This window comes from Triturus cristatus, chromosome 4_1 (genome assembly GCF_964204655.1).
Source record: "Triturus cristatus chromosome 4_1, aTriCri1.1, whole genome shotgun sequence".
In the NCBI taxonomy this organism is placed as follows: Eukaryota; Metazoa; Chordata; class Amphibia; order Caudata; family Salamandridae; genus Triturus; species Triturus cristatus.
Genome location: NC_140585.1, coordinates 552,560,349 through 552,584,842, shown reverse-complemented (window position 1 = coordinate 552,584,842; position 24,494 = coordinate 552,560,349). Strand labels below are relative to the sequence as shown.

Below are 24,494 nucleotides of genomic sequence, written 5' to 3'. Positions count from 1 at the left end.
AGCTGGGTGAGGTTGCTGTATGAGGGTCCTCTTGCGAGTGTGGTGGTAAATGGCCGGGCGTCGACTCCGTTTCAGCTTGGGAGGGGTACTCGGCAAGGTTGTCCCCTGTCGCCATTGTTGTTCGCCCTTGCCCTTGAGCCGCTGGCTGCGTGGATACGCTGGCACCCGGATATACGGGGACTTAGATGGTCGCCTGAGCACGAGGACCGTATATCGCTCTATGCTGATGACATCCTGTTGTACCTTGCCTCACCCAAGAAATCACTTATAGTGGTCTGTGACGTACTCACATCTTTCGGTAGGAACTCTGGTCTCGTTATCAACTGGAGTAAATCGTATTTATATGTTCTTAGTGGCGAGGTTCCACCGATCCCTCTAACTTGTTCGATCCAGGTTGCTCAGCAGGGCTTCGTGTATCTGGGGATCTTTATCTCCATGGATTCTGCCGTGCGATATGAGAGGAACCTGCTCCCCCCCCTAGCGCGCCTGAGGCGGGATGTGGAGGGCTGGCGGAGGCTGCCGCTCTCCCTCGTTGGGCGTGCGGCCCTGTTCAAAATGATGTCTCTTCCCCGGTTCCTCTACGCACTGCAGAATACTTTGGATTGGGTACCGGCCAACTACTTTCGGGAGGTCGAAGGCCTCCAACGAGCGTTGCTGTGGGACGGGCGGCCGCGAATAGCTATTGCAAAGTTGACGCTCCCATGGTACGACGGGGGTATTGCGCTTCCAGACATCCGACGGTACTATTGGGCCACCCAACTGAGTGCGATTAATCATGGGTTTTATGGCCCGGCCCTCAGCCCTGGGTATGCCATGGACAGGTGGTTGCTGCGTGGTGGTAACTATTACAGGGCGTTGTATTCGCGGTCCCTGGACTCGTCCCTCATGGGGCCCACTGGTGTGGCGGTGCGTGTGTGGAAGATGGCAACTGACTCGCTGGGTTGGAAGGATAGGCTCACCCTCGCTACCCCGCTGTTTGAATCTGAGAGATTGGGTAGGCTTTGGCACACAAAAGGCTTTGACAAATGGGACTTGATCGGCATCTCCAGGGTCGGAGATGTCCTGATTAAGGGGAGGGTGAAGTCCTTTGAAGAGTTGCAGAAGGAGTATGAGCTGGGGCCATCTGAGTTTTTCCGCTATATTCAGGTGCGTCACGCCCTCCGATCAGTCCTCATAGAGGGTGAGAAGGTGCCTGAGTCCTCTCCTTTGGAGGACCGGGTCCTTGATGGTCATATGCCCGAGAGCACGATCTCGCTCATCTATAAGAAACTGATCAACGTCCGGGCGGATATGCTTCTGGGGTTGAGGGACCAGTGGTCTAGGGATGGCCTCCAGTTGGATGACGAGGATTGGCAGTCTGCTGTTTCCTCTCCTAAGGAGGTTGCGATCCCGTCGCGTCTGAGGCTGGTGCAGCTTAAAATACTGCATCGAGTGTACGTGACGGGGCCAAGGCTGGTTCACATGGGATTCTCGGAGGACGGCCTATGCAGGAGGGGATGTGGTATGGTGGGTACTTTCCTGCATATCATTTGGGAATGTGGTGTCATCACGGAATTCTGGCGGAGAGTCCATGCAGTGATGGGGGAGGTGACGGGCATTGCTATGCAGCCGGAAGCGCGTTGTTGTCTCCTGAATGTCTGGGGGCCCACTGATCACAATGCGGCGCAGACCCAATGGGTGACTCTGGGTAACATGGTCGCTAAGAGAGATATAGCGCGATTGTGGGGATCCGTGGGCCCCCCCACATTGACCGCGTGGAAAGAAAATATGGACTGGAGTATGCTAAGGGAGAAGACGGTATATTGCGCTAGAGGCCGCCCTCGGAAGTGGCACGCCATCTGGGGGCGGTGGAACCAATACAGGGGGGGAATTTGTCTCGCCCCTGATCTGGATCCCCCCGAGGAACAGCTTTCCTCCTAACCTTCTTTCCAGCTTAGTATGGTTAATGGACTTCTTTGGCCTCTGCTGTCCCCCTTCTTCCTCTTTTCACGGTACTGTAAATGGTAGATGATTGGGGTCCTGCCTCCCCTGGGGGGCTATCACCATGGGCATTCAGTGTTCTTGCCTTGCTGGGGGTTGTTGTGTGTTTTGTGTTTATTTAAAAAATGGAATCTTTGCACTCCTCCTTCACTGTACTGTGGACGCGTCTCTGTTCCTCTTTACCGAAGCTGCCGAACCTCTGGGTTGTCGGCTGAATAGCTGTGTCCAGACTTTTGAAAATAAAGGTTTTTAAAAAAAAAAAAAAAAAAAAAAATTAGCATTTAAAAAACCTTGAAAATTCACTGAAAAAACCATAGGTTTCAGGGGCGTTCTAGTTAGCTGGACTTTTCACTCGTACAAAACCATTGAAATTCCCCCGTTATAGTTAGTTCAGCTAACTATAACTCGCGCGCCCGCAATGCACTGCTGATGACGTCACATATTACATCACTCATGACCTGGTCAGTGACATCACTCATGACATCACTGATGACATCATCCTTGTGATGGAGTGGCAGACCTCCTCTCCCCCTAATATAACCTTTGATGCACACATTCAAAAATAGAAACTAAAATTTTCAAAACATTGGACATACCAATATCAGTTACAACAACCTATTCAGTAATTCTAAGATCCACATACACATCCACTCATTCACCAACAGTCATATACAGTCACTCATACATGTACTCACTCATCATATGTACTCGTACACCTATACATCCTGTTACACAACGCCACTCATCCATAGAGTTACTCACACACATAGTCACTCATGCTAATAAAGAATCAAACATCCATTTACTTGCATATACAGTTATACACACACCACCACACTTACGTCTACAGAAACTTACACATACTTAGTCTTTTAAACAATCACTTATAGAAACACATACTTATTCATACAGGAACTCTTTCAATCTCTCACTCTCACATATACTCACTCATATACACCAAGTCATATATACTAGTTTAAAACGTATGTAGTTACTCATAAAGACACTATTGAGACAGTCATTCACTCACTAACACACCCATGCACACACTCATCCACCCATACAGTCCTGCACACATGCTGTCTTCAACACATACAGTGAGTCACTCATTCATGCACCTATGCACTACGTAATACCCCCCACCGACCCATACAGACACTTAGACACTCATACTGATACTCAAAAAACCAACTAATAACCTATATAGACACTCATGTAGCTACTCACCAACCCATGCAGCCACTTATACACAAAGTGAGAGACTGATACAGATATTTACATATTTAAACATTACTCACTAAGCCATGTATTCACTAAGATACACTTAGTCAGTTATACAATCAATTTTTCAAAAACAAATCATCCTTTTAGACACTTGTATACCTATTTATTCTTCCATCGACCTTGATATATACATATATAAAAGATATGTAATTTTCAGAAAAACACACATTCACTGGATGATGTCATTAGTGATGTCATTTGAGATGTCATCAGTGATGTCACTGACCATGTCATGAGTAATGTAATATGTGACGTCATCAGCAGTGCATTGCTGAACTAACTATAACGGGGGAATTTCAATGGTTTTGTTCGAGTGTAAAGTCCAGCTAACTTTAACGCCCCTGAAACCTATGGTTTTTTCAGTGAATATTGGTGTAGGCACTGGGGAAAAAGCAACAGATGGTCTGTTGATGAGTTGCACTCTGGCGATGAAATGCGCCATTGATCGCGCAATGTAAAAGGAGCAGGGCGCTTGAGGGCTGACTAGGTCAGTGCACAAATGTATGCACGAGCGGGTCACTGCACCTGTCTCACGAATCCAGTGTCTACTGCTCCCTAAGCGCGATTGGTGCACTGGAGGAACCTTGGACTCAGTGAGGGGAAAAGTACTTACTTGTGGAACTTTCCTAGTCCTCTTTCTGTGGTTACAGCTATGGTCCAATGGAATCACTCACCTGGCTTTTTAAACTAACTGCCCACGAAAGTCTTTCAATTTTACCTTTCCAGCACGCAACCGGCATTGATAAAGGCATCCGCCGAAACGCGTCTGCCAGGAGCTGTGAGAGAGGACATCGTGAAATTTAAACAGTGCTGTATGGTGGCATTAAAATTCTGGAGTGTAACCCAAGCATGTGTCAGACCCGTTTTTAGTCACGAAGCGGGATTGGAGTGTATATATATATTCACTTAAAAAACCATAGGTTTCACACATGTTATAGTTAGCTGGGCATTTCCCTCGTAAAAAACCAATGAAATTCCCCGTTATAGTTAGTGCAGGCAACTATAACTCACGCAACCGCAATCCGCTGCTGAGGATGTCAGATATTACATCGCTGTATTTAGACACTTATTTACCCATGTCTTCTTCCATTCATCTTTAGCTATACATATATTTCATTTTTTTTTTTTTCAGAAAGACACATATGTCATCAGTGATGTAATATCTGACGTCATCAGCAGCGGATTGCGGTCGCGTGAGTTATAGTTGCCTGCACTAACTATAACGGGGAATTTCATTGGTTTTTTACGAGGGAAATGCCCAGCTAACTATAACATGTGTGAAACCTATGGTTTTTTAAGTGAATTTGCAAGGTTTTTTAAATGCTAATTCCGAACTATAACGTGTGTGAAACCTATGGTTTTTTCAGTGAATTTGTACGGTTTTTTAAATGCTAAGTTATGTATTTATTAATATATTATTTTAAACAAAACTTTTTCTTGGCGCGCGCACCGTACGCGCACCGTGCGCCCACTTTACACAGTTCGTGCCGTGCGCACACGGTGGGCATGGAGCACTTCGCCCCCAAGGGCCAAATACATTTAAAAAAAAAAAAAAAAAATCACTGAGTGCATGCACGTTGCGCGAACTTCGCAGAATTTTTTCCGTTTGGGTGGTGCGCGCAAGGTGCGCGCACTCGGCGATTTTTCGAAATTTTTTTTAAAAAAAATGTTGCCCTTGGGGGTCCTTCTGGGACCCCCTGACCACGGCTAGGGGGTCAGGAACTGTCCACCTTGCCCCCTTTTCACGTTCTCCACATTTGTTTTTCACCCCCTCAGAGTGCGAGAGACAAAATGGCGGCCGACACGTCCTGGTTTCGACCGATTCGAATGTTTACTAAGATCTAACAACCAATCAGAATTGCGCTCTTGCACGGCAAGGTGCGCGCACCCAGCGCGCACGCTGCGAGCGTACAGATATATATATATATTGATTTAAATGGTATTTTCTCTGGAAATACTGAGCAGATTTACACCAAACCTGCAAAAGGCACTTCATGGACCTTATGGCTACCTCTCTGCCAAATTTCACGTAATTCTGTTCAGCCGTTCGGGCTGTAGCTGCGACTAAAGTCCCTGTAGAAAAATCCATGGGGAAAACGTGTTTTGGGACCCCCCCTTTTTCTCGGCCCCCGCTTGACGAATCACCCCGAGACTTTCAGGGTAGGAGCGGAGCGGAGCGCCCCATTAGTTTTGAAAATTTCGCGAGGATTCGTCAATCGGCGCCAAAGTTATTCAAAATAGAATTTTGAGATTTCCTATGGAAACTCGGTCATAACTATCTACTGGCAACCGCCAGTAGATAATAAAAAAAATATATATATATATGTATGTATGTATATGTATATGTATGTATATGTATATATATATATATATATATATATATATATATATATATATATATATATCCAACAGAATTCCATCTTACGAGAGAGCAGAGACCACACAGGGGAAGACCTTGGAAGCAAACTTTATTTCTTGTACAGCAAATGCATTTCGGCAATTTGTCAGCTTTCATCAGCGCCCAAGTATCCAGGAGGCTTCCAACATCACAAGTGTCAATCTTGCCGCCCTCTTATTGGCAGAGGGCCCGCTCCACCCCCTTGCGTTGTCATCAGACCTGTTGTCAATTCACACAGTGCGTATGGACCACAACACCCAGAATGCAAGAAGTTGAGCCCAGGTAGGTGTTGCAGGGGGAGTATGTCACCAATTGGTCATGTGGGGATGGCAGGACAGTTCACGAGTTACAGCCAATTATCCTGCTTGTGAAAGAAACGAAAGCGCCTCCTCGGGTCCCCAAACCGCTACAGCCTCGGACAACCGGGGAACCATCCTGCGGGGGCAGCAGTGGCAATACATGCCGCCCAGCATGAGGTCAATGACCACAACACCGTCTCAATTTCTCCCCAAAGTCCATGGTGGGCCCAAACCATCCAATACCTTGCATACACACGAAAACCGCCGCAGCAGCAAAGCCAGTAAAGTAAGGGCCAACTTGCGTTATATATATATAATGTATTTATTTCTAACACACTCTACTAATCTCTTTATGAGATTAGAAGTCAAGGACCTATGCAAAAATCAACATTTCACAACAAGTTAAGCACAAATATGGCTGGGACCCTAGGGGCGTACCAGACCATATACTAATAAAGAGACTTAAGAATATCGACTTGCGAGGGGACAAGTCCTAGGGCCTTCAGAAGCACTGAAGCCTCATTCATCCACCCAAGGCAGGTAAGTAAAGGACCCACGGGAGGCGCCTGCAGTGTGAGAACACAGCCGCGGATCCCAATAGACTTCAATGGAGCAAGTCACGGTTGGAATTTTAAAGTTTTAGGATACTTCGGGAGAGTCTACAAGCAAGTCACTTACAGGGTGAGTAATTCTAGAGCCAACACCCACAGGAGCACCGTAGTGCTGGAGTTACCTCACCCAGGAAAGACTGTTGCATAGGTGTCTTTTGGTGTCGGGTCGCGGCGTCGTTTTCAATGGGAGCCAAAGAAGACTTGCTGCCTGTGAAGACAGGAGAAGTGTCCGGTGGAATCCAAGGCTGGATTCAGAAGAAGGAAGACCTGAAAGCAGAAGGGACAGTGTTTAAAGTCTCTTGGCAGTGACCTGGGGCAAGGAAGCTGGATGCCCACAGTCGTCGGGTGATTTCAGGTGATCACAGGTGTCTTGACTCTTCAGCCACGAGGTCCAGGAGGCGTCGACGACGACCAGGAGCTGGATTCGGTGTGTCCCACGAAGTCTGCAGCTTACTGAGGTGTCGGCGACCAGATTGGAGCCAACAAGCCTTGCCAACAGCAAGTCTCGCGGAAAGTGTAAAAAGTCAGCGGTGCAGACCAGCAAGGTCTGAGGGACTTACCCAGCGAGGGTAAGTCAGGGCGGGCCTGGAGCAACCAGGGGAGCCCTTTGGTTCTGTAGAAAAGTCGTCTGGGAACCTACAAGCCAACCGGCAAGGGATCGCGAAGACTCTTCGGGAGGATTCACTCACCAGGAGCCCACGGTCCCTCGGGACGAGGTACGCCTCTGATCTTCGGAGGAAATCGTGCTGGAGGCTTGGACCACACGTGGTCCAATGCACAAGTTCGTAGAACGTCGTGAAGGGGTTGCACTCGAAAATAGTGCCCGGTACCCAGGTATTGCAGTTCCTCGTCACTCGTGGGGTCCAATTGCCTCAGCGTCGCTGGGGACTCACGATGGCCTTGGAGAAGTCAGAAAATCCACATCCGGGGCTGCAGGGATTTCGGACTCCGGCGGTAAAGTTTGCGACCGTTGATTCAAAGTTTTGGTGCCTACCAAGCAGGGTAGTCACTCCTTGACTCCAAGGGAGATTCTTCAGTCCTCCAAAGGTAGTGGAACGTCGAAGGTCCAGGATTCTTCTTCAGAGCGTCGTCCAGGGATATCTAGTTTGCAATGGCAAGGGTTCCCTAACCTATACTACAAGGAAGGGAGGGACTAGTCTATGACCACTCCTATGAGAGGGTCAGGCGAGTGGGTGGCTACACCCACTTCCCTTTGTCCAGTTTCGCGCCAGAGCAGGGGCTGGTAGTCCCTGGACCGGTTTGAGTTGGCATGTGCACAAAGGAGCCTACTGCTCCCCCAGTGCAGGACTTCAAAGCACTCTAGGAGTGCACCCACCCAGCCTCAATACACTAAACCCTGTCTGGGAGGTGACCACACCTCCCTGTGACAGGATACCTATTGTTGGGCCTCCTGCACTGCGAGTTTCGGTCAGCAGCAGGAGGGCAGCCCAGTGTCTGTGCTGGTGGCATCCATTTTGTGATGCCAGGGCTCTTCAGGATTCTACTGCGTTTCCACAGTGGGTACATGTCTATCCCTCTAGAAGGGTGGGATCATACTCCCACACCAGTTACTGGTGTGGGGGTATGATTCCAAGTTGTTTGACACCAAACACGACATGTTTTGATGCAGCCATCCCAAAGTTAGCATTTACCACTAGGTTATAATGTACTTAAGAGTATATGGTTTAACCACATCCACAAACCGCTACAGAGAATGGACTCTGAGAGCTGCAGAGGGGCCCTGCTCAGGCAGAGGCACCCCCTCACATGGAAACCAAGCACCCTGCCCTCAGGATTGTTAGGGCCTGCCTTAGGGGTGACTGATAGGTTTATATGTGTGTGCAAGGAGAGATATAGGGAACCTAGATCTCAGTGAGGAGTGCTAACACTATCTCACCCAGGCTGCAGTAGCAGGCCTGTGGTGTCAGATTTAGTCTGCTTCCCGGGGGTGGCATAATACATGCTTCAGCCCCTGGTAGGCCTGTGAAGTACCTATGCCCTTGGTACCTAAGGTACCATATACTAGGGGCTCATAAGGTACCACAGTATCCAATCACTAGTGCATCTAATATTCCAAGTTGTTTAGAGAGCACAGAGAGGCTGGGGCCCTGATTAGCAGGGTCCCAACCAGACTATAGCCAGAGCCAGTGTTAACATCAGAAAAAAGTGGGGGCAACATAAGTGCAGATCCTACTCTCCTACACACCCTCTGGAACCTTCCTGAAAGGAGCTCTAGTCCCTCAGATTTTCTACCGCACGTCGTGCTAAAGTAATCTCCACTGAGCTCTGCTCAGCTTTTCCTTGTTTCTGGAATTCAAGTGGTTTTGTTCTTCAGAATTACTTCTTGTGAGTGAAGTCTTCTCTGTCTTCATGTCAGACACTCCTAAGAGAGGCCTTTTTAGGCCCTGTACTTCCTGCCATAAGAAGAGGCTACATGTCGACGACCAGCATAAAGACTGCCTCTAATGTCTTTATCCGGACCATTCCTCCAAGGACTGTAAGGTATGTCGTACCTTTTCATCAGACTCTTAAAGACCGTGAGGGCCGGCTTTTAATTTGGCTGCAAAGGCTTAAGGACAAAGACTCCCCCATGTCCTCTGGGGAGAGTGAGGGCTCAACAAAGTCTTCAAAAACCTCACAGAAAAGGTCCAGAGATGCCTCTCCAGGTCCTTCTTCGCAGGCCCCTCAAAAGAAGACGCAGAAAAAGTCTTCAGAGGGAAAACTTCAGGCTTTACCAACCATGGATCCTCCGCCTTTAAAAAGCCTGCTTCAGCCCTGTCGACGAGGAGTGTTCCATCGTTGACGACCGCTCCGTCGACGGGGGATTCGTTACCATCGGTTGTGTCCGTTGGTGTTTCCTCATCGACGACTTCACTGACGACGGCCTCGTCAACGACACCAAAGTCAAAAGTGGACAGTGCATATGTTCACCTCAAGATCACTAAATGCACGCTGACGCCTTCCCTTACATCACCTAGCAGGGTCCAGCCTTTGCCTCCGTCTCACCTTTTGGAGGAGGAGGAGGAGGAGGAGGAGGAGGATTCAGACGAGGGCAGCATGTTCAGGGCTGCAACAAGTCTCTCTGAATTTCATGTCAAGTACCAGGAGGATTCAGACTATGACAAACAAGATGCCGAATATCAGGCATATTATCCAGACGACAGTCATCTTCACCAACCAACCATGGTTTGTCTCCCTGCATCTTTGGTATCTGACCTCCAATTTTGAATTTCCGACTACAAGCAGAGATTCCCTACTTCTGCTTCGTCTTCTGCCCCAGTTCTCTCTCCGCCACCAAGGTTACAGGTTCCGCCTCCACAGTCTGTGCCTGTCACAATACCACCTCCCCCTTCCACAGATGATGAGGAGGATGAACAACTGGAAGACTGAGAGGTTCATGATTCCCAATCAACTCGTGATGAGTGGGACGACTAAGTTATCCGTTTTCCAGCGTCTCCGGTGCCTCCTGAAGCAGATTCGCCTCCTGAGTATATTGGGGGTTTTTCATAATGTTTTAGAAAGGGCTGCGCAGCGTTTCCAAACTCCTATGCCTTCTCACCAGCAAGACTGTTTCCTTTACAACTTTAAGGAACCTTTTAATAAATCAGTGAGATCTGTGCCTATCATAGACTACATCTGGGATCAAGGCATTAAAATCATGCAAAATCCTTCTACGGTTCCCCCAGTGTTGCCTCGTCTGGACAAGAAGTACAGAACTCCAGACACCGCTCCAGCTTGTCTTACCGGACATCCCAAGCCTGATTCCGTCATCACTCAGTCAGCTCAGCGGAGGTCTAAAAACCATTCTGCTCCACTTTCAGCCCCTCCAGATAGGGAGGGCAGACGCCTAAACAATATTGGGAAGCGTTTTTCTTCCATGTCTGCATTAACGCTGCGTGTGTCTAATTCTTTAGCGTTATTGGGGCGCTACAACAGACAGATGTGGGCAGACATTGCACCATACTTGGAGGCCCTGCCGGACGACTCGAAAGAGGAGGCAAAGAAATTGTTGTTAGAGGGCGAACGTTCGGCTTCCGAAATCATCGATTGTGCGATGGACATAGCCTCTACTGATTTCCGCCAACTGGCTGGGGCTGCGGTCCTCCGACGCCAAGGTTGGCTTAAGGCGACAACATTCCGGCTGGAAATCCAGACGAAGATTCTTGACATGCCTTATGATGGTCAACTTCTTTTTGGCACTCCTATTGATGAAGCCCTTCAAGGCATAAAAAAGGATACGGACACGGCCAGGGCTTTGGGTACCCTTCAATTTAAAAAAAAAAAACCTTTTCGAGGCTCACGGGTAGAGGACAATCTTCCACTAGAGGAAACTACCAACAATATCGATCTTCCTATTCCTCCTCCAACCAGCAATATCGGCCACAATTTCAACAGCGCCAACAGCAGCAATCTTCCTACAATAAGTCCTCCTTTCGCGGAAAGGGCGGATGACAGAAGGACTCAACCCAGTGTCAATGACTTTTCTCTACTGCCAGTCTCCATTTCCTCTCCACCCTCAAGTAGGAGGATAAATTTCCCACTTTTTACACAATTGGAAACAAATAATAACGGACCGTTGGGTTCTTAAACTGGTACAATTTGGACACTCACTGGAGTTCGTTCAGACTCCTGTGCAGACCCCTCCTCGACCTATGCTTCACAAGAATCTGCGCCTTTTACTCATGGAAATCTCAATAATGATCCAGAAAGGTGCTATAGAGCGGGTTCTTCTTTGTCAGCGGGGGAAAGGTTTTTACTCCTGTTTTTTCTTGGTGCGCAAAAAGGAGAAGAAATGGAGACCAATCCTAGATTTGAGAAATCTCAACAAGTTCTTAAAGAAACAATCGTTTCGCATGGTCACCGTTCAGGAAATACTGCAACTTCTCAATGCAAACGACTACATGGTATCTTTGAATCTTCAAGATGCCTACTTTCATATCCCTATCCACAAGAATCCCAAAGAAATTCTGAGGTTCACTGTGGCAGGCAGACATTACCTTTCTCAATTCAAGACCCTTTTCTTCAATTCAAACATGATAGGGTTATACTTCGGACTCATCCCAAGTTTGTACCCAAAGTCCCGTCGGACTTTCATCTTAATGAGCCTATAGTCTTATGAACTTTTTTTCCAAATCCTCAAACGGCGGCAGAAAGAGCTCTGCATTCAATGGATCTTAAACGCGGCCTTAAATTATACCTTGATAGTACAAACACGTTCCCCAAATCCAACCAACTCTTTGTGGCTTACAGTCTACCTAGGAAAGGTTTTCCACTTACTAAACAGAGTATTTCTCGGTGGATCTCTGGCGCTATTACTTTCTGTCACCAGCAAGCAGGCCAACCCTCGCACTCGACGGTTCATGCCCATTCCACTAGGGCGATTACTACCTCCATGGCACTCTTTGCAGGTGTGCCTATCACCGACATTTGCAGAGCGGCAACATGGAAGACTCCACATACATTTACCAACGATTACTGCTTGGATACGAAACTCATGAAGGATGCTGCAGTGGGACAGGCGGTGTTACGTCATCTATTTCACTAGAGGTGAGCCTTCTTTTCATCCCACCATCCTTTCTTTTTACACGCCCATTTCTCCATTGTGTTCTCTACTGTTTTTCCTTTGATTGCAATTTGTTACTTTCTATTTTCACATTGATATGTTATCCGGTGAATTTGTACATTCTGTTCCATCCGAAATGTGCCTATCATTGCTTACTACTCTGATTCAGGCATGTGAATCTATGAAAGATACCCTAATACTGGATAAGAAATGCGTTACTTACCTGTAACTGCAGTTATCCAGTATTGGTATCTTTCATAGATTCACATGCAACCCACCCACCTCCCCTGGAAGGGCTCACCTAGTTCTCAGTGATACATCTACTTAGCACTGTGCTTACGAAAATCTGGGGGACTAGAGCTCCTTCCAGGGAGGTTCCAGAGGGTGGTGATAGCTGATTGGTTGTTCTCTAGAGTTTGGCCCTCATTACAAAAGGACCTGGATATGTTACTAATGTGAGGCTTTTGGCCTATCCCTCTATATGTCTAGTGAGACATTACTTTTCTTATGTACCGGGGACTCCCATCCCGACAACGGGGAATGATTCAGGCATGTGAATCTATGAAAGATACCAATACTGGATAACTGCAGTTACAGGTAAGTTAAGCATTTCATGTCCTGTATGGACTTTCAAGAAATGAAGATTGGATAACACTCTTAAGTTATGACACAAAAATCAGTTCTTAGTGATAGAGTTGAAGCTGGCTTTCAATGATGGTGCTTCTTCCACTAAACCCAGTTGCCACACATCCCAGCAGTTAAGCTGCATACATAGGCCTTACAGATTCTCTTTGACTCGCAACTCTTTCCACACTGATCAAGAAGACAAATAGCCCTAGTTTCAATTTTTTTACAATTACAAATACTGATGTTCATTGTTGCAATATAGTTTGCTGAGCTGTGTCATTCATTCAACCGCCTGTTTTTTGACTGAGGAATCTAGAGCACTGGCTGAAATTTGCACCCCTTGACATTTCCAAAACAACGATCCATACAACCATTCTCTCCTGCGTCCGATACTATTCTGGATGAGCCACCAAATTACGCGACTGGACTGTTTTATCATTTGAACATGTGTGAGGTTCCAATGCACTTTCTTTGTGCTTTGAAAATCTTATCAGGGTTGTGAAGAACTCTTGTTCGGTGGTGCAGACCTCTAGTAATGAAAAAAAACATGAAAAGACCAGCGCTCCCCTGTAACACCTTGATTGGCATGGCACTTGCATTACGCAAACTGTCCTTTGTTCTGTACCAAAGAGATAAAAATATTATTTTAGTAATGCGTATTTGTAAATGTTTTTCTTATCTTTTTAAATATTTTTTTCAGACTATTTCAGAAGGAAAGTGGGTGAAGCTCCTGCATACAACATATGTAGATCCGACTGGTAAAACCAGGTAGAGTATGTTTTTTTTAATCCAGTAAGCTAGTCTGTGGGAACTTGAACGCCTTTGCGGTATATTTTTCGTATAGGGGTCTCCAACCTTGTCTGCAGTGAGCTATTTCTGATCAGTGAAAATGGTTGTGAGCTACTAAAGGCCACGCAACGCGCACATTTTTCCGAGCGAGAGCGGCTCACACCCAGCTTCAGTGATTTTAAGCTGAATTTGTTTGGAGCCCATACTGTGGTTACATAGTAAGCAGAGGCACCACTCTGTGCAGCCTAGCCCCCAATACTTGTATTGTTTCATGGTACCAGTTTTGCCTGTAAATCTGGATCCCCCATTACTTAAATATTATTATAAAACCACATTTAAACACTATGCACTCTAAACAAAGCATTACTTTTAAATGTTGACAGTATTAGTGGGTTTGTGTAGTTTTCTGCAGCATGATTATATAACGTATTGACTCTTAGGACTTGTTAGCAGATGCCAATGTTGTTGCTTTTTTTTACGTAATTTGCCAGGTGTTTCCCTCGGGTCCTTGAGTATTCTGGATAAATCCATGGCATCCACATAGGAATCATTTTCTTTCATGGTAAATATCTCCTTTGCATTAGGAGTAATGTAGCTCCTACCCACCATTCAAAGCTACCAGAAAGGCCATGCACTCTCTGCACATGCCCACCCTCTTGCATTTTTTTGTAAAACTTTAGAAAAAAAACGGTCCTTTTTCCACCATGCCAATGCTCAACTCTCTCTGAAAAAGCTCTTCACTCAGTGCTAGAACACATGGCTCGACTCTGCAATGTCCATTGTCAGGAAATACACAGTTATTGTCTGTTCGCCAACATCGTGCTTTATATCTGCCTTCGTTTGGCAATCCATGAAAGTGACTCGGTGTATTTAAGACTCTTTGATTTTAACCTCGGCTGCCACCACTCTTTACTATGGGAGGCAGATGTAAAGCACGGTGGCAGCCGACATTAAAATCAAACCGTCAGAACCACTGGTGGAGACTAAGTACCAGCAGCACTCCCTGCAGCCTGACCGCGCAGAGGGAGACAGACACCAACACAGCGACAGAGAAGGACTACAGAGCTATTCTGGGTACCTGCCATGCTGGAGTGGGCAAACTTGCAGTTCAGGATGATGAGTGACATGAGTCCGCAGAGAGGAGATGCAAAATTATATCACTAATGCTGACGTCACAAGCAGAGTCCTCTGCGCAAAGTACAGTCCAGTGTAAAGGGAAGAATTGGGACCCATGGCTATAATGATGCATTCTTTGGGTTATTCATGCAGCGCTACTCAACAGAGACCAGAGATTATTTAAACTGCGGGCAAAGGGTATTCCCTCCTCTGGATCGGTTTCACCATGTGGGTTTTGGCAAGCAGGGAGACCAATTCCAAACCGGCCACTATTAAAACAACGGCGCAAAATAACATATTAAATCTTAAAGGAATCTCACTGAACGGGAGAGACTCCTTTGCCTCCCTGGGCTCGGTCAAAATCAAACAAGAGAGTGCGTCGCTTATGAAGAAAGATTAAGCGTAACAAATGAAGTGGCAAGGACCTTTGATTTTAATATCGACCGCCGCCTCGGTTTACTACTGAAGGTAAATGAAAAGCGCAGTGCAGCCGATGTTAAAATCAAAGGGCCTTGTATGCACTGAGCCGATTTTACTGACTATTATGCGAATGGAAATAAAAAGTCCGGTGTAGTCAGTAAGAGGCCCAGTGCATGCAAGGAACTGGATTGAGTTTTAACATTACTGCCACCCCTCATTATTGAAGGCGATGTACAGCAGGGTAGAAGTTCAGTGCATGCAAAGCCCTTTGATTTTGACCTCCGCTGTCACCGCGATTTACTTTTGAACATAGATGTTAAGCACGGTGGCAGCCGAAGTTGAAAACAAAGGGCCTTGCATGCACAGAGCCGTTTTCACTGACTACTACGCGCATGCAAATCTAAAGTGCGGTGTTGTCAGTGAAAGCGGCTCAGCGCAGGCAAGGACCTTGAATTTTAACGTGGTCTGCCACCGCACTTTACTGTGGAAGGCAATGTAAAACGCGGTAGTGGCCCAGTGAAGGCAAGGACCTTGGATTTTAAACGTTGGCTGCCACCGCGTTTTATTATTGAAGGTAGATTTAAAGCGCGTGGCAGCCGACACTATAATCAAAGGGCTTTGCCTGCACTGAGCCTCTTTTAATGAATATGCGGGTACTAGAACAATGGCTTTCCTACCTATGCAGCTTCTCGGTGAGGATCAGCGGCATAAATCAAGCGCTGTGCCAGCCTGGAAAAGGCGCGTGACTGTGCAGAGTGCAAGAAGAATGTCACGTTCTTCGCCCCGCCCCATCTAAGCTCAGTTCAGCCATTCTGAGCAGCCTGTTTGGGTGAGGGCGGGCAAAAGATACCGACGTGATAATAAATGAATGTTCAGAATTAGATACTGGCGCGAGCTACTCCCAGGGGGTCGGCGAGCTACCGGTAGCTCGCGATCGACCGGTTGGAGACTATTGCTAGACAATTACTGTTTGTACAGTATTTCTAAAAGGCCAGTGTCCTAGGTATTGACTGTATTTAGTACGCACCAGTACTGTGTGTTTATTCATAGTTTTCTGTGATGCTACTTAATGACATCAATCAAAAAGGAGGCCAATGAAAGCTTGCTAACCTTCCGAGATGCACAGAGAACCTTTCTTCCTTGGCTGTCTGTCATCACACACAATGCTATTATTCATTATATGCTATCTTCCAGGGTGACACCTTTACTCCTTGGTATGAGAATCCTCTAAAATAACTTTCAATTTGATTTTCATTGCCTTTTACTTGAGAAAGTTGTCTTAACTTGTAGTAAGGCTTCAGTTTAAGTAATCAGTTTACAATTTTAGCTGTTACATAATAAATGTCTTTTGAAAGTGAAGAGTGACCATAGTTAGGTGAAGAAAGTGAGGCTTCATATTGGGATGTAAAACATCTCTGGGTATGGTAGACCCTCTGATATTTTATTAGCATACTTTTGAATTCTGTTCTTTGAGCAATAATTGGGCCAACTATCAATTGCAGTAGATAACCAGAACGTGTAGAATTACTCTATCAACTTGGTTATGCTAGCAGCTCTTCAGTGGGATTTGAAGTCTCAGTGGGCCCAACATCAAGGGCACCTCCTACCATGTTCAGATTTCGGGGGAGACTGCAAAAGATCTGCAGTTGTGGTTGCTGTACCACAATAGCAGCAGACCCCTATCCCACCCATATTTGATAGTGGTGACAGATTTGTTCGGTCTCTGTTGGGGTGATCATCTGTAAGAGGTGGAAATCGGAGACCTTTTGGGGTGGCCCGGCTTATCAACCATCTCGAGCTGCTGGCCATCAATCAATCAATCAATCAATCAAAGCATTTATATAGCGCACGACTCACCCAGAGGGTCTCAAGGCGCTGGGGGAGGGGGGTCCGCTACTGCTCGAACAGCCAGGTCTTGAGTTGCTTCCTGAAGGCGAGGTGGTCCTGGGTCATGCGGAGGTGGGTCGGGAGGGAGTTCCATGTCTTGGCGGCGAGGTAGGAGAAGGACCGTCCCCCTGTGGTGGCTCTTCGGATGCGGGGGACGGCGGCGAGGGCGTGGCCGGTCGATCGAAGCTGGCGTTTGGGAGCGTAGAAGTTGAGGCGGCTGTTGCGGTATCCTGGGCCTTGGTTGTGTAGGGCTTTGTGTGCGTGGGTGAGGAGTCGGAAGGGGATTCTCTTGTTGACCGGGAGCCAGTGCAGGTCTCTGAGGTGTCCGGAGATGTGGCTGCGACGGGGGATGTCCAGGATGAGTCGTGCTGAGGCGTTCTGGATTCGCTGGAGTCTCTTCTGGAGTTTGGCGGTGGTTCCGGCGTAGAGGGAGTTGCCGTAGTCCAGATGGCTGGTGACGAGGGCCTGGGTGACCGTCTTCCTGGTCTCGGTGGGGATCCACTGGAAGATCTTACGTAGCATGCGCAGGATGTTGAAGCACGACAAGGAGACGGCGTTGACTTGTCTGGTCATGGAGAGGGAGGAGTCCAGGATGAAGCCCAGGTTGCGTGCGTGGTCTGTTGGTTTGGGTGCGCTGCCTAGGGCGGGGGGCCACTAGGAGTCGTCCCAGGCGGAGGGTGAGGATCCCAGGATGAGGACTTCAGTCTTGTCCGAGTTCAGTTTCAGGCGGCTGTTCTTCATCCATTCGGCTACTTCTTTCATCCCTTCGTGAAGGTTGGCTCTGGTGGTGGCGGGGTCGTTGGTGAGGGAGAGAATCAGCTGGGTGTCGTCGGCGCAGGAGATGATGTTGAGGTTGTGCTGGCGTGCGATGTCTGCGAGGGGGGCTCTTGTAGACGTTGAAGAGGGTTGGACTGAGCGAGGAGCCTTGAGGAACGCCGCAGATGACTTCGGTGGCTTCAGATCTGAACGGGGGAGGCGGACTCTCTGTGTCCTTCCGGCGAGGAAGGAGATGATCCACTCCAGTGCCTTCTCCTGGATTCCGACGTTGCTGAGTCGCTGCACTAGTGTACGGTGGCAGACAGTGTCGAAGGCCGCGGAGAGGTCTAGCAGGATGAGGGCTGCTGTTTCTCCGTTGTCGAGCAGTGCTCGGATGTCATCGGTGGCTGCGATCAGGGCGGTCTCGGTGCTGTGGTTGGCCCGGAAGCCAGACTGCGAGAGGTCGAGGGAACCGTTCGTCTCGAGGAAGGCAGCCAGCTGCTTGTTGACGGTCTTCTCGATGACTTTTGCAGGAAACGGGAGCAGCGAGATGGGGTGGTTGTTCTTGAGGTCGGTGGGGTCGGCTGATGGCTTCTTTAGTAGAGCGCTGAGTTCGGCGTGCTTCTAGCTCTCCGGGAAGGTAGCGGTGTCGAAGGAGGTGTTGATGATGTCCCGCAGGTGGGGTGCGATGACAGCGTCGGCCTTGTTGAAGACGTGGTGAGGGCAGGGGTCGGTAGGAGATCCGGAGTGGATGGAGTTCATCGTGCGGACGGTGTCTTCGGTGCTGATCGGGGTCCAGGCGCGGAGGGTGGTGGTGGGGGGCGGTGGTTCGGTCGTGGCGTGCGTCGGTTGAGTGCTGAAGCTGTTGTGTATGTCTTCGATCTTGTTGTGGAAGTAGGAGGCGAGGGAGTTGCAGAGGTCTTGCGAAGGGATGATGTCGTTTCCGGCGTTGGGGTTGGAGAGCTCTTTAACGATGTTGAAGAGTTCCTTGCTGTTGTGTGCGTTGTTGTCCAGTCGTTCCTTGAATGCGGTTTTCTTGGTGGCGTGGATGAGTTGGTGGTGTTTTCGGGTGGCGAGCTTGAGGGCAGTCATGTTGTCCGGTGTTGGGTCTCTGCGCCATGTTCTCTCGAGGGCTCGGCAGTTCTTCTTGGAGCTCTTGAGTTCGTCGGTGAACCATGGGGATTTCTTGCTGCCAGGTCTGCTAGGCGGGGTCTTCAGAGGGGCGAGGTCGTCTGCGCAGTTGCTGATCCACTTCGCGAGGTTGGTGGCCGCCTGGCTTGGGTTCGTTGCGCTGGTGGGAGGGTCCATCAGCTTGGCATTTAAAGCCTTCCTTCCATCCAACACGTGTGGTGCTGCAACAAGCAGGGTGGAAGATGCTATGTCCCTGGAAATGGCTGAACCACCACAGGATCTTCCTGGTGATGTACCACATGGTCGGACCTTTGAATGCAGAGCAGACTAACTCAGTTGTTAGTGCCTAATGTAGCTAGAGTGCCAGTTACACCCAAACAAGGCTCGAGGTCTCTTCTGTGAATGGGAAGAACCTGAACTCCATTTGCTTGCCACCACTGAGAATGTGCATTGTAGTTTACAAGACGTTTTTCACTAGGAGATTAATCCCGCCTGGAGTGGACCTCAGGACTCCTGTATGCATTACCACCAATGCCTTGTTGAGTAGAGTACAATGCTCAGTTGCTGCATAGATTTGTTGGCCGTTCTGTCATGGAGTTCTTTTAACCTCTACCCTACACCTGTGTCCAAGTACATGAAACACTTCAGGTTCTTCAGCCCTTTCTAGTTATTGAATACTACTTTTAGCAACAATTATACTGTAAGGAATAATTAATTTTAATGTATGGGGTGTATCACCCGTTCATATCAATTTTAAACTTTCAACTGAAAGGTTTCAAGAAATGGATGTAATTATAAGTTTTAACATGTTTGTATGTCCGTGTGTTTTTAATGGTACAATGTATCTGGTGTTTTGGAACATTGTTTTGGTTTTAACTAACTAAACAATAAAAACATTCTCTTTCACTTTAGTTATTGAAATATTGTGTATAATTGCAGCCGGAGGTTAATAGATGTGATGACCAGCAGATGAAGGCCTTATTAAAGATTGCTTACCAATGAGACAGTTATTTGTATTACAGTGATAATGTTATTTGAATGTTAATATCTCACTTCACATTGCTTTGTATTTAGAGAGTGAGTGAGTGACCTAGATATATACCAAGGAACCACAGGGACGGGGTTAGATTGTAGTTTTAAGTGCTAAGGACGAAAGAGATAAGAAATGTGATGAGACTGTATTCAGTTAACCATGATAGCCCCGCTGTAAGTCACTGTGCTTTGATATACTTTATTCATCTTGAGTTTTTTCAATTTTTATTTTCAGAAACTGGGAAACTGTAAAACGGACCACCAGGAAAGAAGGAAGCCCAGCTGATGGTAACTAGAATACAAAGGTTTTTGTTAGAATTATAGTGTAATGGACTTTCTATTTAATTAATGTGGAATTGCCTCTTCATCAGGATTTCTTTACACACTGTGGAAGTTATGATTTTGAATGGATGTAGAGAAGTGCAGCTTTTTTTATGTCTCAATAGATATGCCCTCCATCTGAAAGTTCAAGGGCAGGTACTTTAACGTACTTAATACATGTTCAGATGTTAGTGCTGACCGCAGATGCCATCAAGTACTGTGAAAATCTTTGCCTACGATGCATGCGGTTTTATGGTATATACATCTAAAACATGCATCCTTATAGGCTGGTAATGTTCCAAAATTGCTTATCCCTAGTCCAGTAAATTTTCAAATCATTAAATGCCTACCTGTATTACATTTAAGGTCATTGGCTCGGTTTGAGTTAATGCATTGCGCAGAAAAGAAGAAAGTGAAGGGGCATCTTTGGATGTTATTGTTTCTGGTCCAAGTTGTAACACTGCTAAAGCTAATTGCTGCTTAACGGCTAGAGCGGTCGACCTTGAACCGGGTTCGAGTCTCGGCAGGGACGCTCATCATCCTGTGATTCTAGGCAAATCACTTAATCTCCCCGTGCCTAACAAAAAAAGTAATGTGTCGGTCTGTAATGCAACTGGTGTTCATGTAAAGCACTCTGATACCTTCGGGTCCAGTTTGCGCTACATAAAACTCCCACATCCCACCTCTAATCCTCCTCCTCCCACCCCCCCCGACCCCCCCCCAAACACACAATAAAATGTAGAGCTTGGTACCGCCACCATAGTGGTACAGTGTCTGTAGTGGAAGTATGAAAGTGAGGACACCCTTTGCCTCAAGGGGTATTTGGTGATTGCTGGGACTGGCTGTAGGAAAAGTGTTCGACAGGTACAATATTTTTGCTGCAGTATCAGAATTGCAGCTACTCTAGCTAATGCACAGTATTTCTAGTCGAAGCTAATGCCTTTCTTGAGTAGCAGACTTCCTTCTACGGTTAATCTAGGAACAGCTGATCTTGATCCCAGTGAGTTTTGCCAGCGCCAAACTGGCGACCCTAGCTTGTGAAATTAATATCTATCGACCAGTCCTTTGCTAAATGGTATTGGAGAATCTAGGCAAATAATTTTAATGCATTTGAATGAGGTGCACTCTATTTTTGGTCCATTTGCATTTAATCAAAACTATTGAACTAAAGGAACTATATGTAAATACCACTTTAATTGGAAAAAATAACAATTTGGGTACAAACTTGCTGCTCTAAAAATAAACTAGCATAGTTTTTAATTTCCATCATCTTGTTAACATTCCTGATGCACTGTTTCGTATTTCTGTAACTGTTAAGAAGTGCAGAAAGGGGACACATTTCTCCAGCTGTGACAATCTGTTTCTTGCTGCAACCCATTATATTCCAGTTTTCCCAATTTTTAAGGTGCAACTCATCTAAGGCAGGAGTATGATGCAACTACTCCTATAAAAAGGTTTGTGATTTGGGTCAGTTTGCAACAGTTTGATAATCATTTGTTGATTTTGCAATTGACTTACATTTTCTCTTGTTGCCCAAGGTGTAGCCATAATTCCAGTGCTGCAAAGAACCCTTCATTATGAATGCATTGTGCTGGTGAAACAGTTTAGACCGCCAATGGGTTGCCACTGCTTAGAATTTCCTGCTGGTACGTATTCAGATGGTGGCAAATCAAAATCCTGAAGTTTAATGCTTGTTTAGTTCTCCATTTGTTGTATTAGTGTACCCATTTCATTGCATCCTTTTCTTGATGTTTAACTGAGACATAGTTGGCAAAAAAAATCAACATTTGCTCACCTTTTGTTTGGTTGTGTAGACCACAAGTTGAGTGTATTGTATTGCTCCTTTATCTGTATTGCTGTGTCAATACATGGTACATGATAGAGTTTTCAAGTTGGCTATAAGCCACTTTACACATTTGTGAGCATCCATATGCATTCACAGGTCTAGCCTTTGATCTTCTGCTGTTCTTATACATTGATTCCTTTCTCTGCGGACCATAGATGACTGTAACCTGTACCGTACCATAAGTGTCCCTCACATTTACATCACCTGGGAATCTCCTATTGGCAAGACGTAAGAAACATACAGCTGTTACTTGTTAGGTTAGAATAGCCTACTGTGTGCTTTGAGACTAGGAATGCTTATCTTTTAGGCTTCTTTTCCAGCCAATAATGGAGCAAATTTGTTGAATGTGCTGATGGACCCTCAAGTGTAGACCCCTAGGATTAATTCTATGCTTTGCACACAGGCTTGGCTATTTGATGAAGGGGCTCTATCCAGAGACCACAAAACCTAGTTAAAGGCTACCAACAGTGAGGGATGAGACTTGTGGTGCTGAGTGCATGAAAAAATTGTAGACTCAGAACCTGCTGGTCACTGCTGAAAGAGGCATTCGGATTTGAGGTCTGTCACACTCAACTGAGGGCTCGTACAAAGCCAGATCCTGCACACCGAACATGTTTGATTCGACCCGCTTTTAGCCTAGTGGATTCTGGGCTGTAGTAGGGTTGAGTACCTTCAGTGATGGCACTTGAGATAAAATAAATTGTTTAATCTGTGACATGAGCAAGAGTAAGCAATGCAAAAGGGCAGTAAAGCTTACATTGCTTAAGCGTGGCATGGCCACAATTAAAATAGCTGCCATGCATGTACTGTCCTGCCATCCCTCTGCTAATCGCTCTGATCCAAAGTTTTAAACAATGACTTTCGCATTCAATGGTGTAGTGAAGGGGATGGTAGCAAAGGCATCTGTGGACAGGTGACTCTCAGGCCAGAGGAGCGTAGGATGGCTGAAATTTCTGGGCTAAAGCACCCTCATAGGCGAACTTAAATGGGCCCCGTCAACTTCCCAGATGATTTGGTGAAAACCTTGAGCAGCCAGCGATACCTGGATTTGCTTTATGACGTTGAACAGAAACATCACCTAGTAAGGGAAGGTTGACACAGCTGTGCAAGTGGTCCAGCATGACTGGGAACTGTGGCTATATGGTACTGCTGGTGGCCAGTGGCACTATTCCGACATCTTGGGAGGATTTTAAAGTATGCCGGAATATGGTATGTGGTCTTTTGCACTGTCTGGAATCCTCTCCCCTGGAAGATGCCGGTAAACGGTCAAGCTGGATTTGGTCCTCTGGTTACTCGCCCTAATCAAGGTATCCATATCCACTGTTCAGGAGAGCACGGTCGATTCGAACACAGATCACATCCATCCACGCCAACATCTCTGCCTTTTGGACCACACTTTTTAAAGCTTATTTTATATGACAGTTCATGTTTTCCACTTGCATCTTCAGAGCCACAGTCTTGCATGCAGTCTGTTAACTATGAACGGAAGGAAATATGTTCTGTAATATTTTCAGTTCCAAATGCAGGATACCTAGAATTGGCCTTCATTTTCCTCATTTCAAACTCCACACTGCCTTCTGTCTGTTCGTGTTCTATTCTTGAGGGTACCACCTCCAAGACCAGAACTAGCCAGAGCAAATATGTCAGTAATGCTCTATTTACCACTTAAGCTGAAATATGCCTTCAGTCTACGAAGGATATTTCAAGCACGGTGAAAAAGCAGACACTGTTGGCGACTCAACCCAGGCAACAAGAAGAGTTGTCGACCATGCCAACATTTCACTTGGAACAAGGAGTTTGTTATATGTAGTTACTATAGTTATAATGGGTAGTCCTTGAAATTGTAATCAAATTTTCAGTTGTACCCACGATCCCACCTCACACTTAGGAGACCGATTCTTGTTTGATATTTGTCTAACATTCTACTACCTTATCTTGCAGAGGGCAGAACTGGAAGGCAGTATCTTGGAAGGAAAAAATTGCAGAGCAGTAGATGACTGGAGTGCTGGTAAAAGTGCTCAGGGGGGACATTATTCCAGTTGAATACTACAGAATCAATAAAGGCAAGGTTTTGCATTTCCTGAGTAGGGTGGTAATGGATGTTGAACAGGAAAACAGATTGCACACCAAGTTTAATTGAGCAGTCATTTTCCTGATCATAAAGCCTTGGGAGATTCCCTTCAGTGCTCCAGTTGTGGGCTATTTCATGGTTTAATACACATACAAAAAGTTTATCGAACAACCTTGCTAACCGTATCGGTTCTGCGTAGGGTATTTAGTGGTACAGGAAGAATGGCGCTCTGGCTGGTAAGCAGTAGGTATGAGAAAATTGGATAAACTACGGTGCTCACAGGTCAGGGGAAACCCAAAGAACCCCTGTAAATGTGTAGGTACGGACCCCCAGCCAAACTTGAGACCATGCTCCGGGCACACG

The 24,494-nt window shown here is 46.6% G+C and overlaps 1 protein-coding gene across 1 annotated transcript in view; it reads left to right on the top strand.

Moving 5' to 3' along the window:
• NUDT5 (nudix hydrolase 5) overlaps nucleotides 1-24,494 on the top strand; it is a 304,683-nt gene that overhangs the window by 145,242 nt on the left and 134,947 nt on the right. The window contains exons 4-6 of the mRNA XM_085651095.1: nucleotides 13,463-13,530; nucleotides 20,129-20,181; nucleotides 21,753-21,860. Of these exons, the coding sequence (XP_085507221.1) occupies nucleotides 13,463-13,530; nucleotides 20,129-20,181; nucleotides 21,753-21,860 (229 nt within the window). The remainder of the gene's footprint in view (nucleotides 1-13,462; nucleotides 13,531-20,128; nucleotides 20,182-21,752; nucleotides 21,861-24,494) is intronic.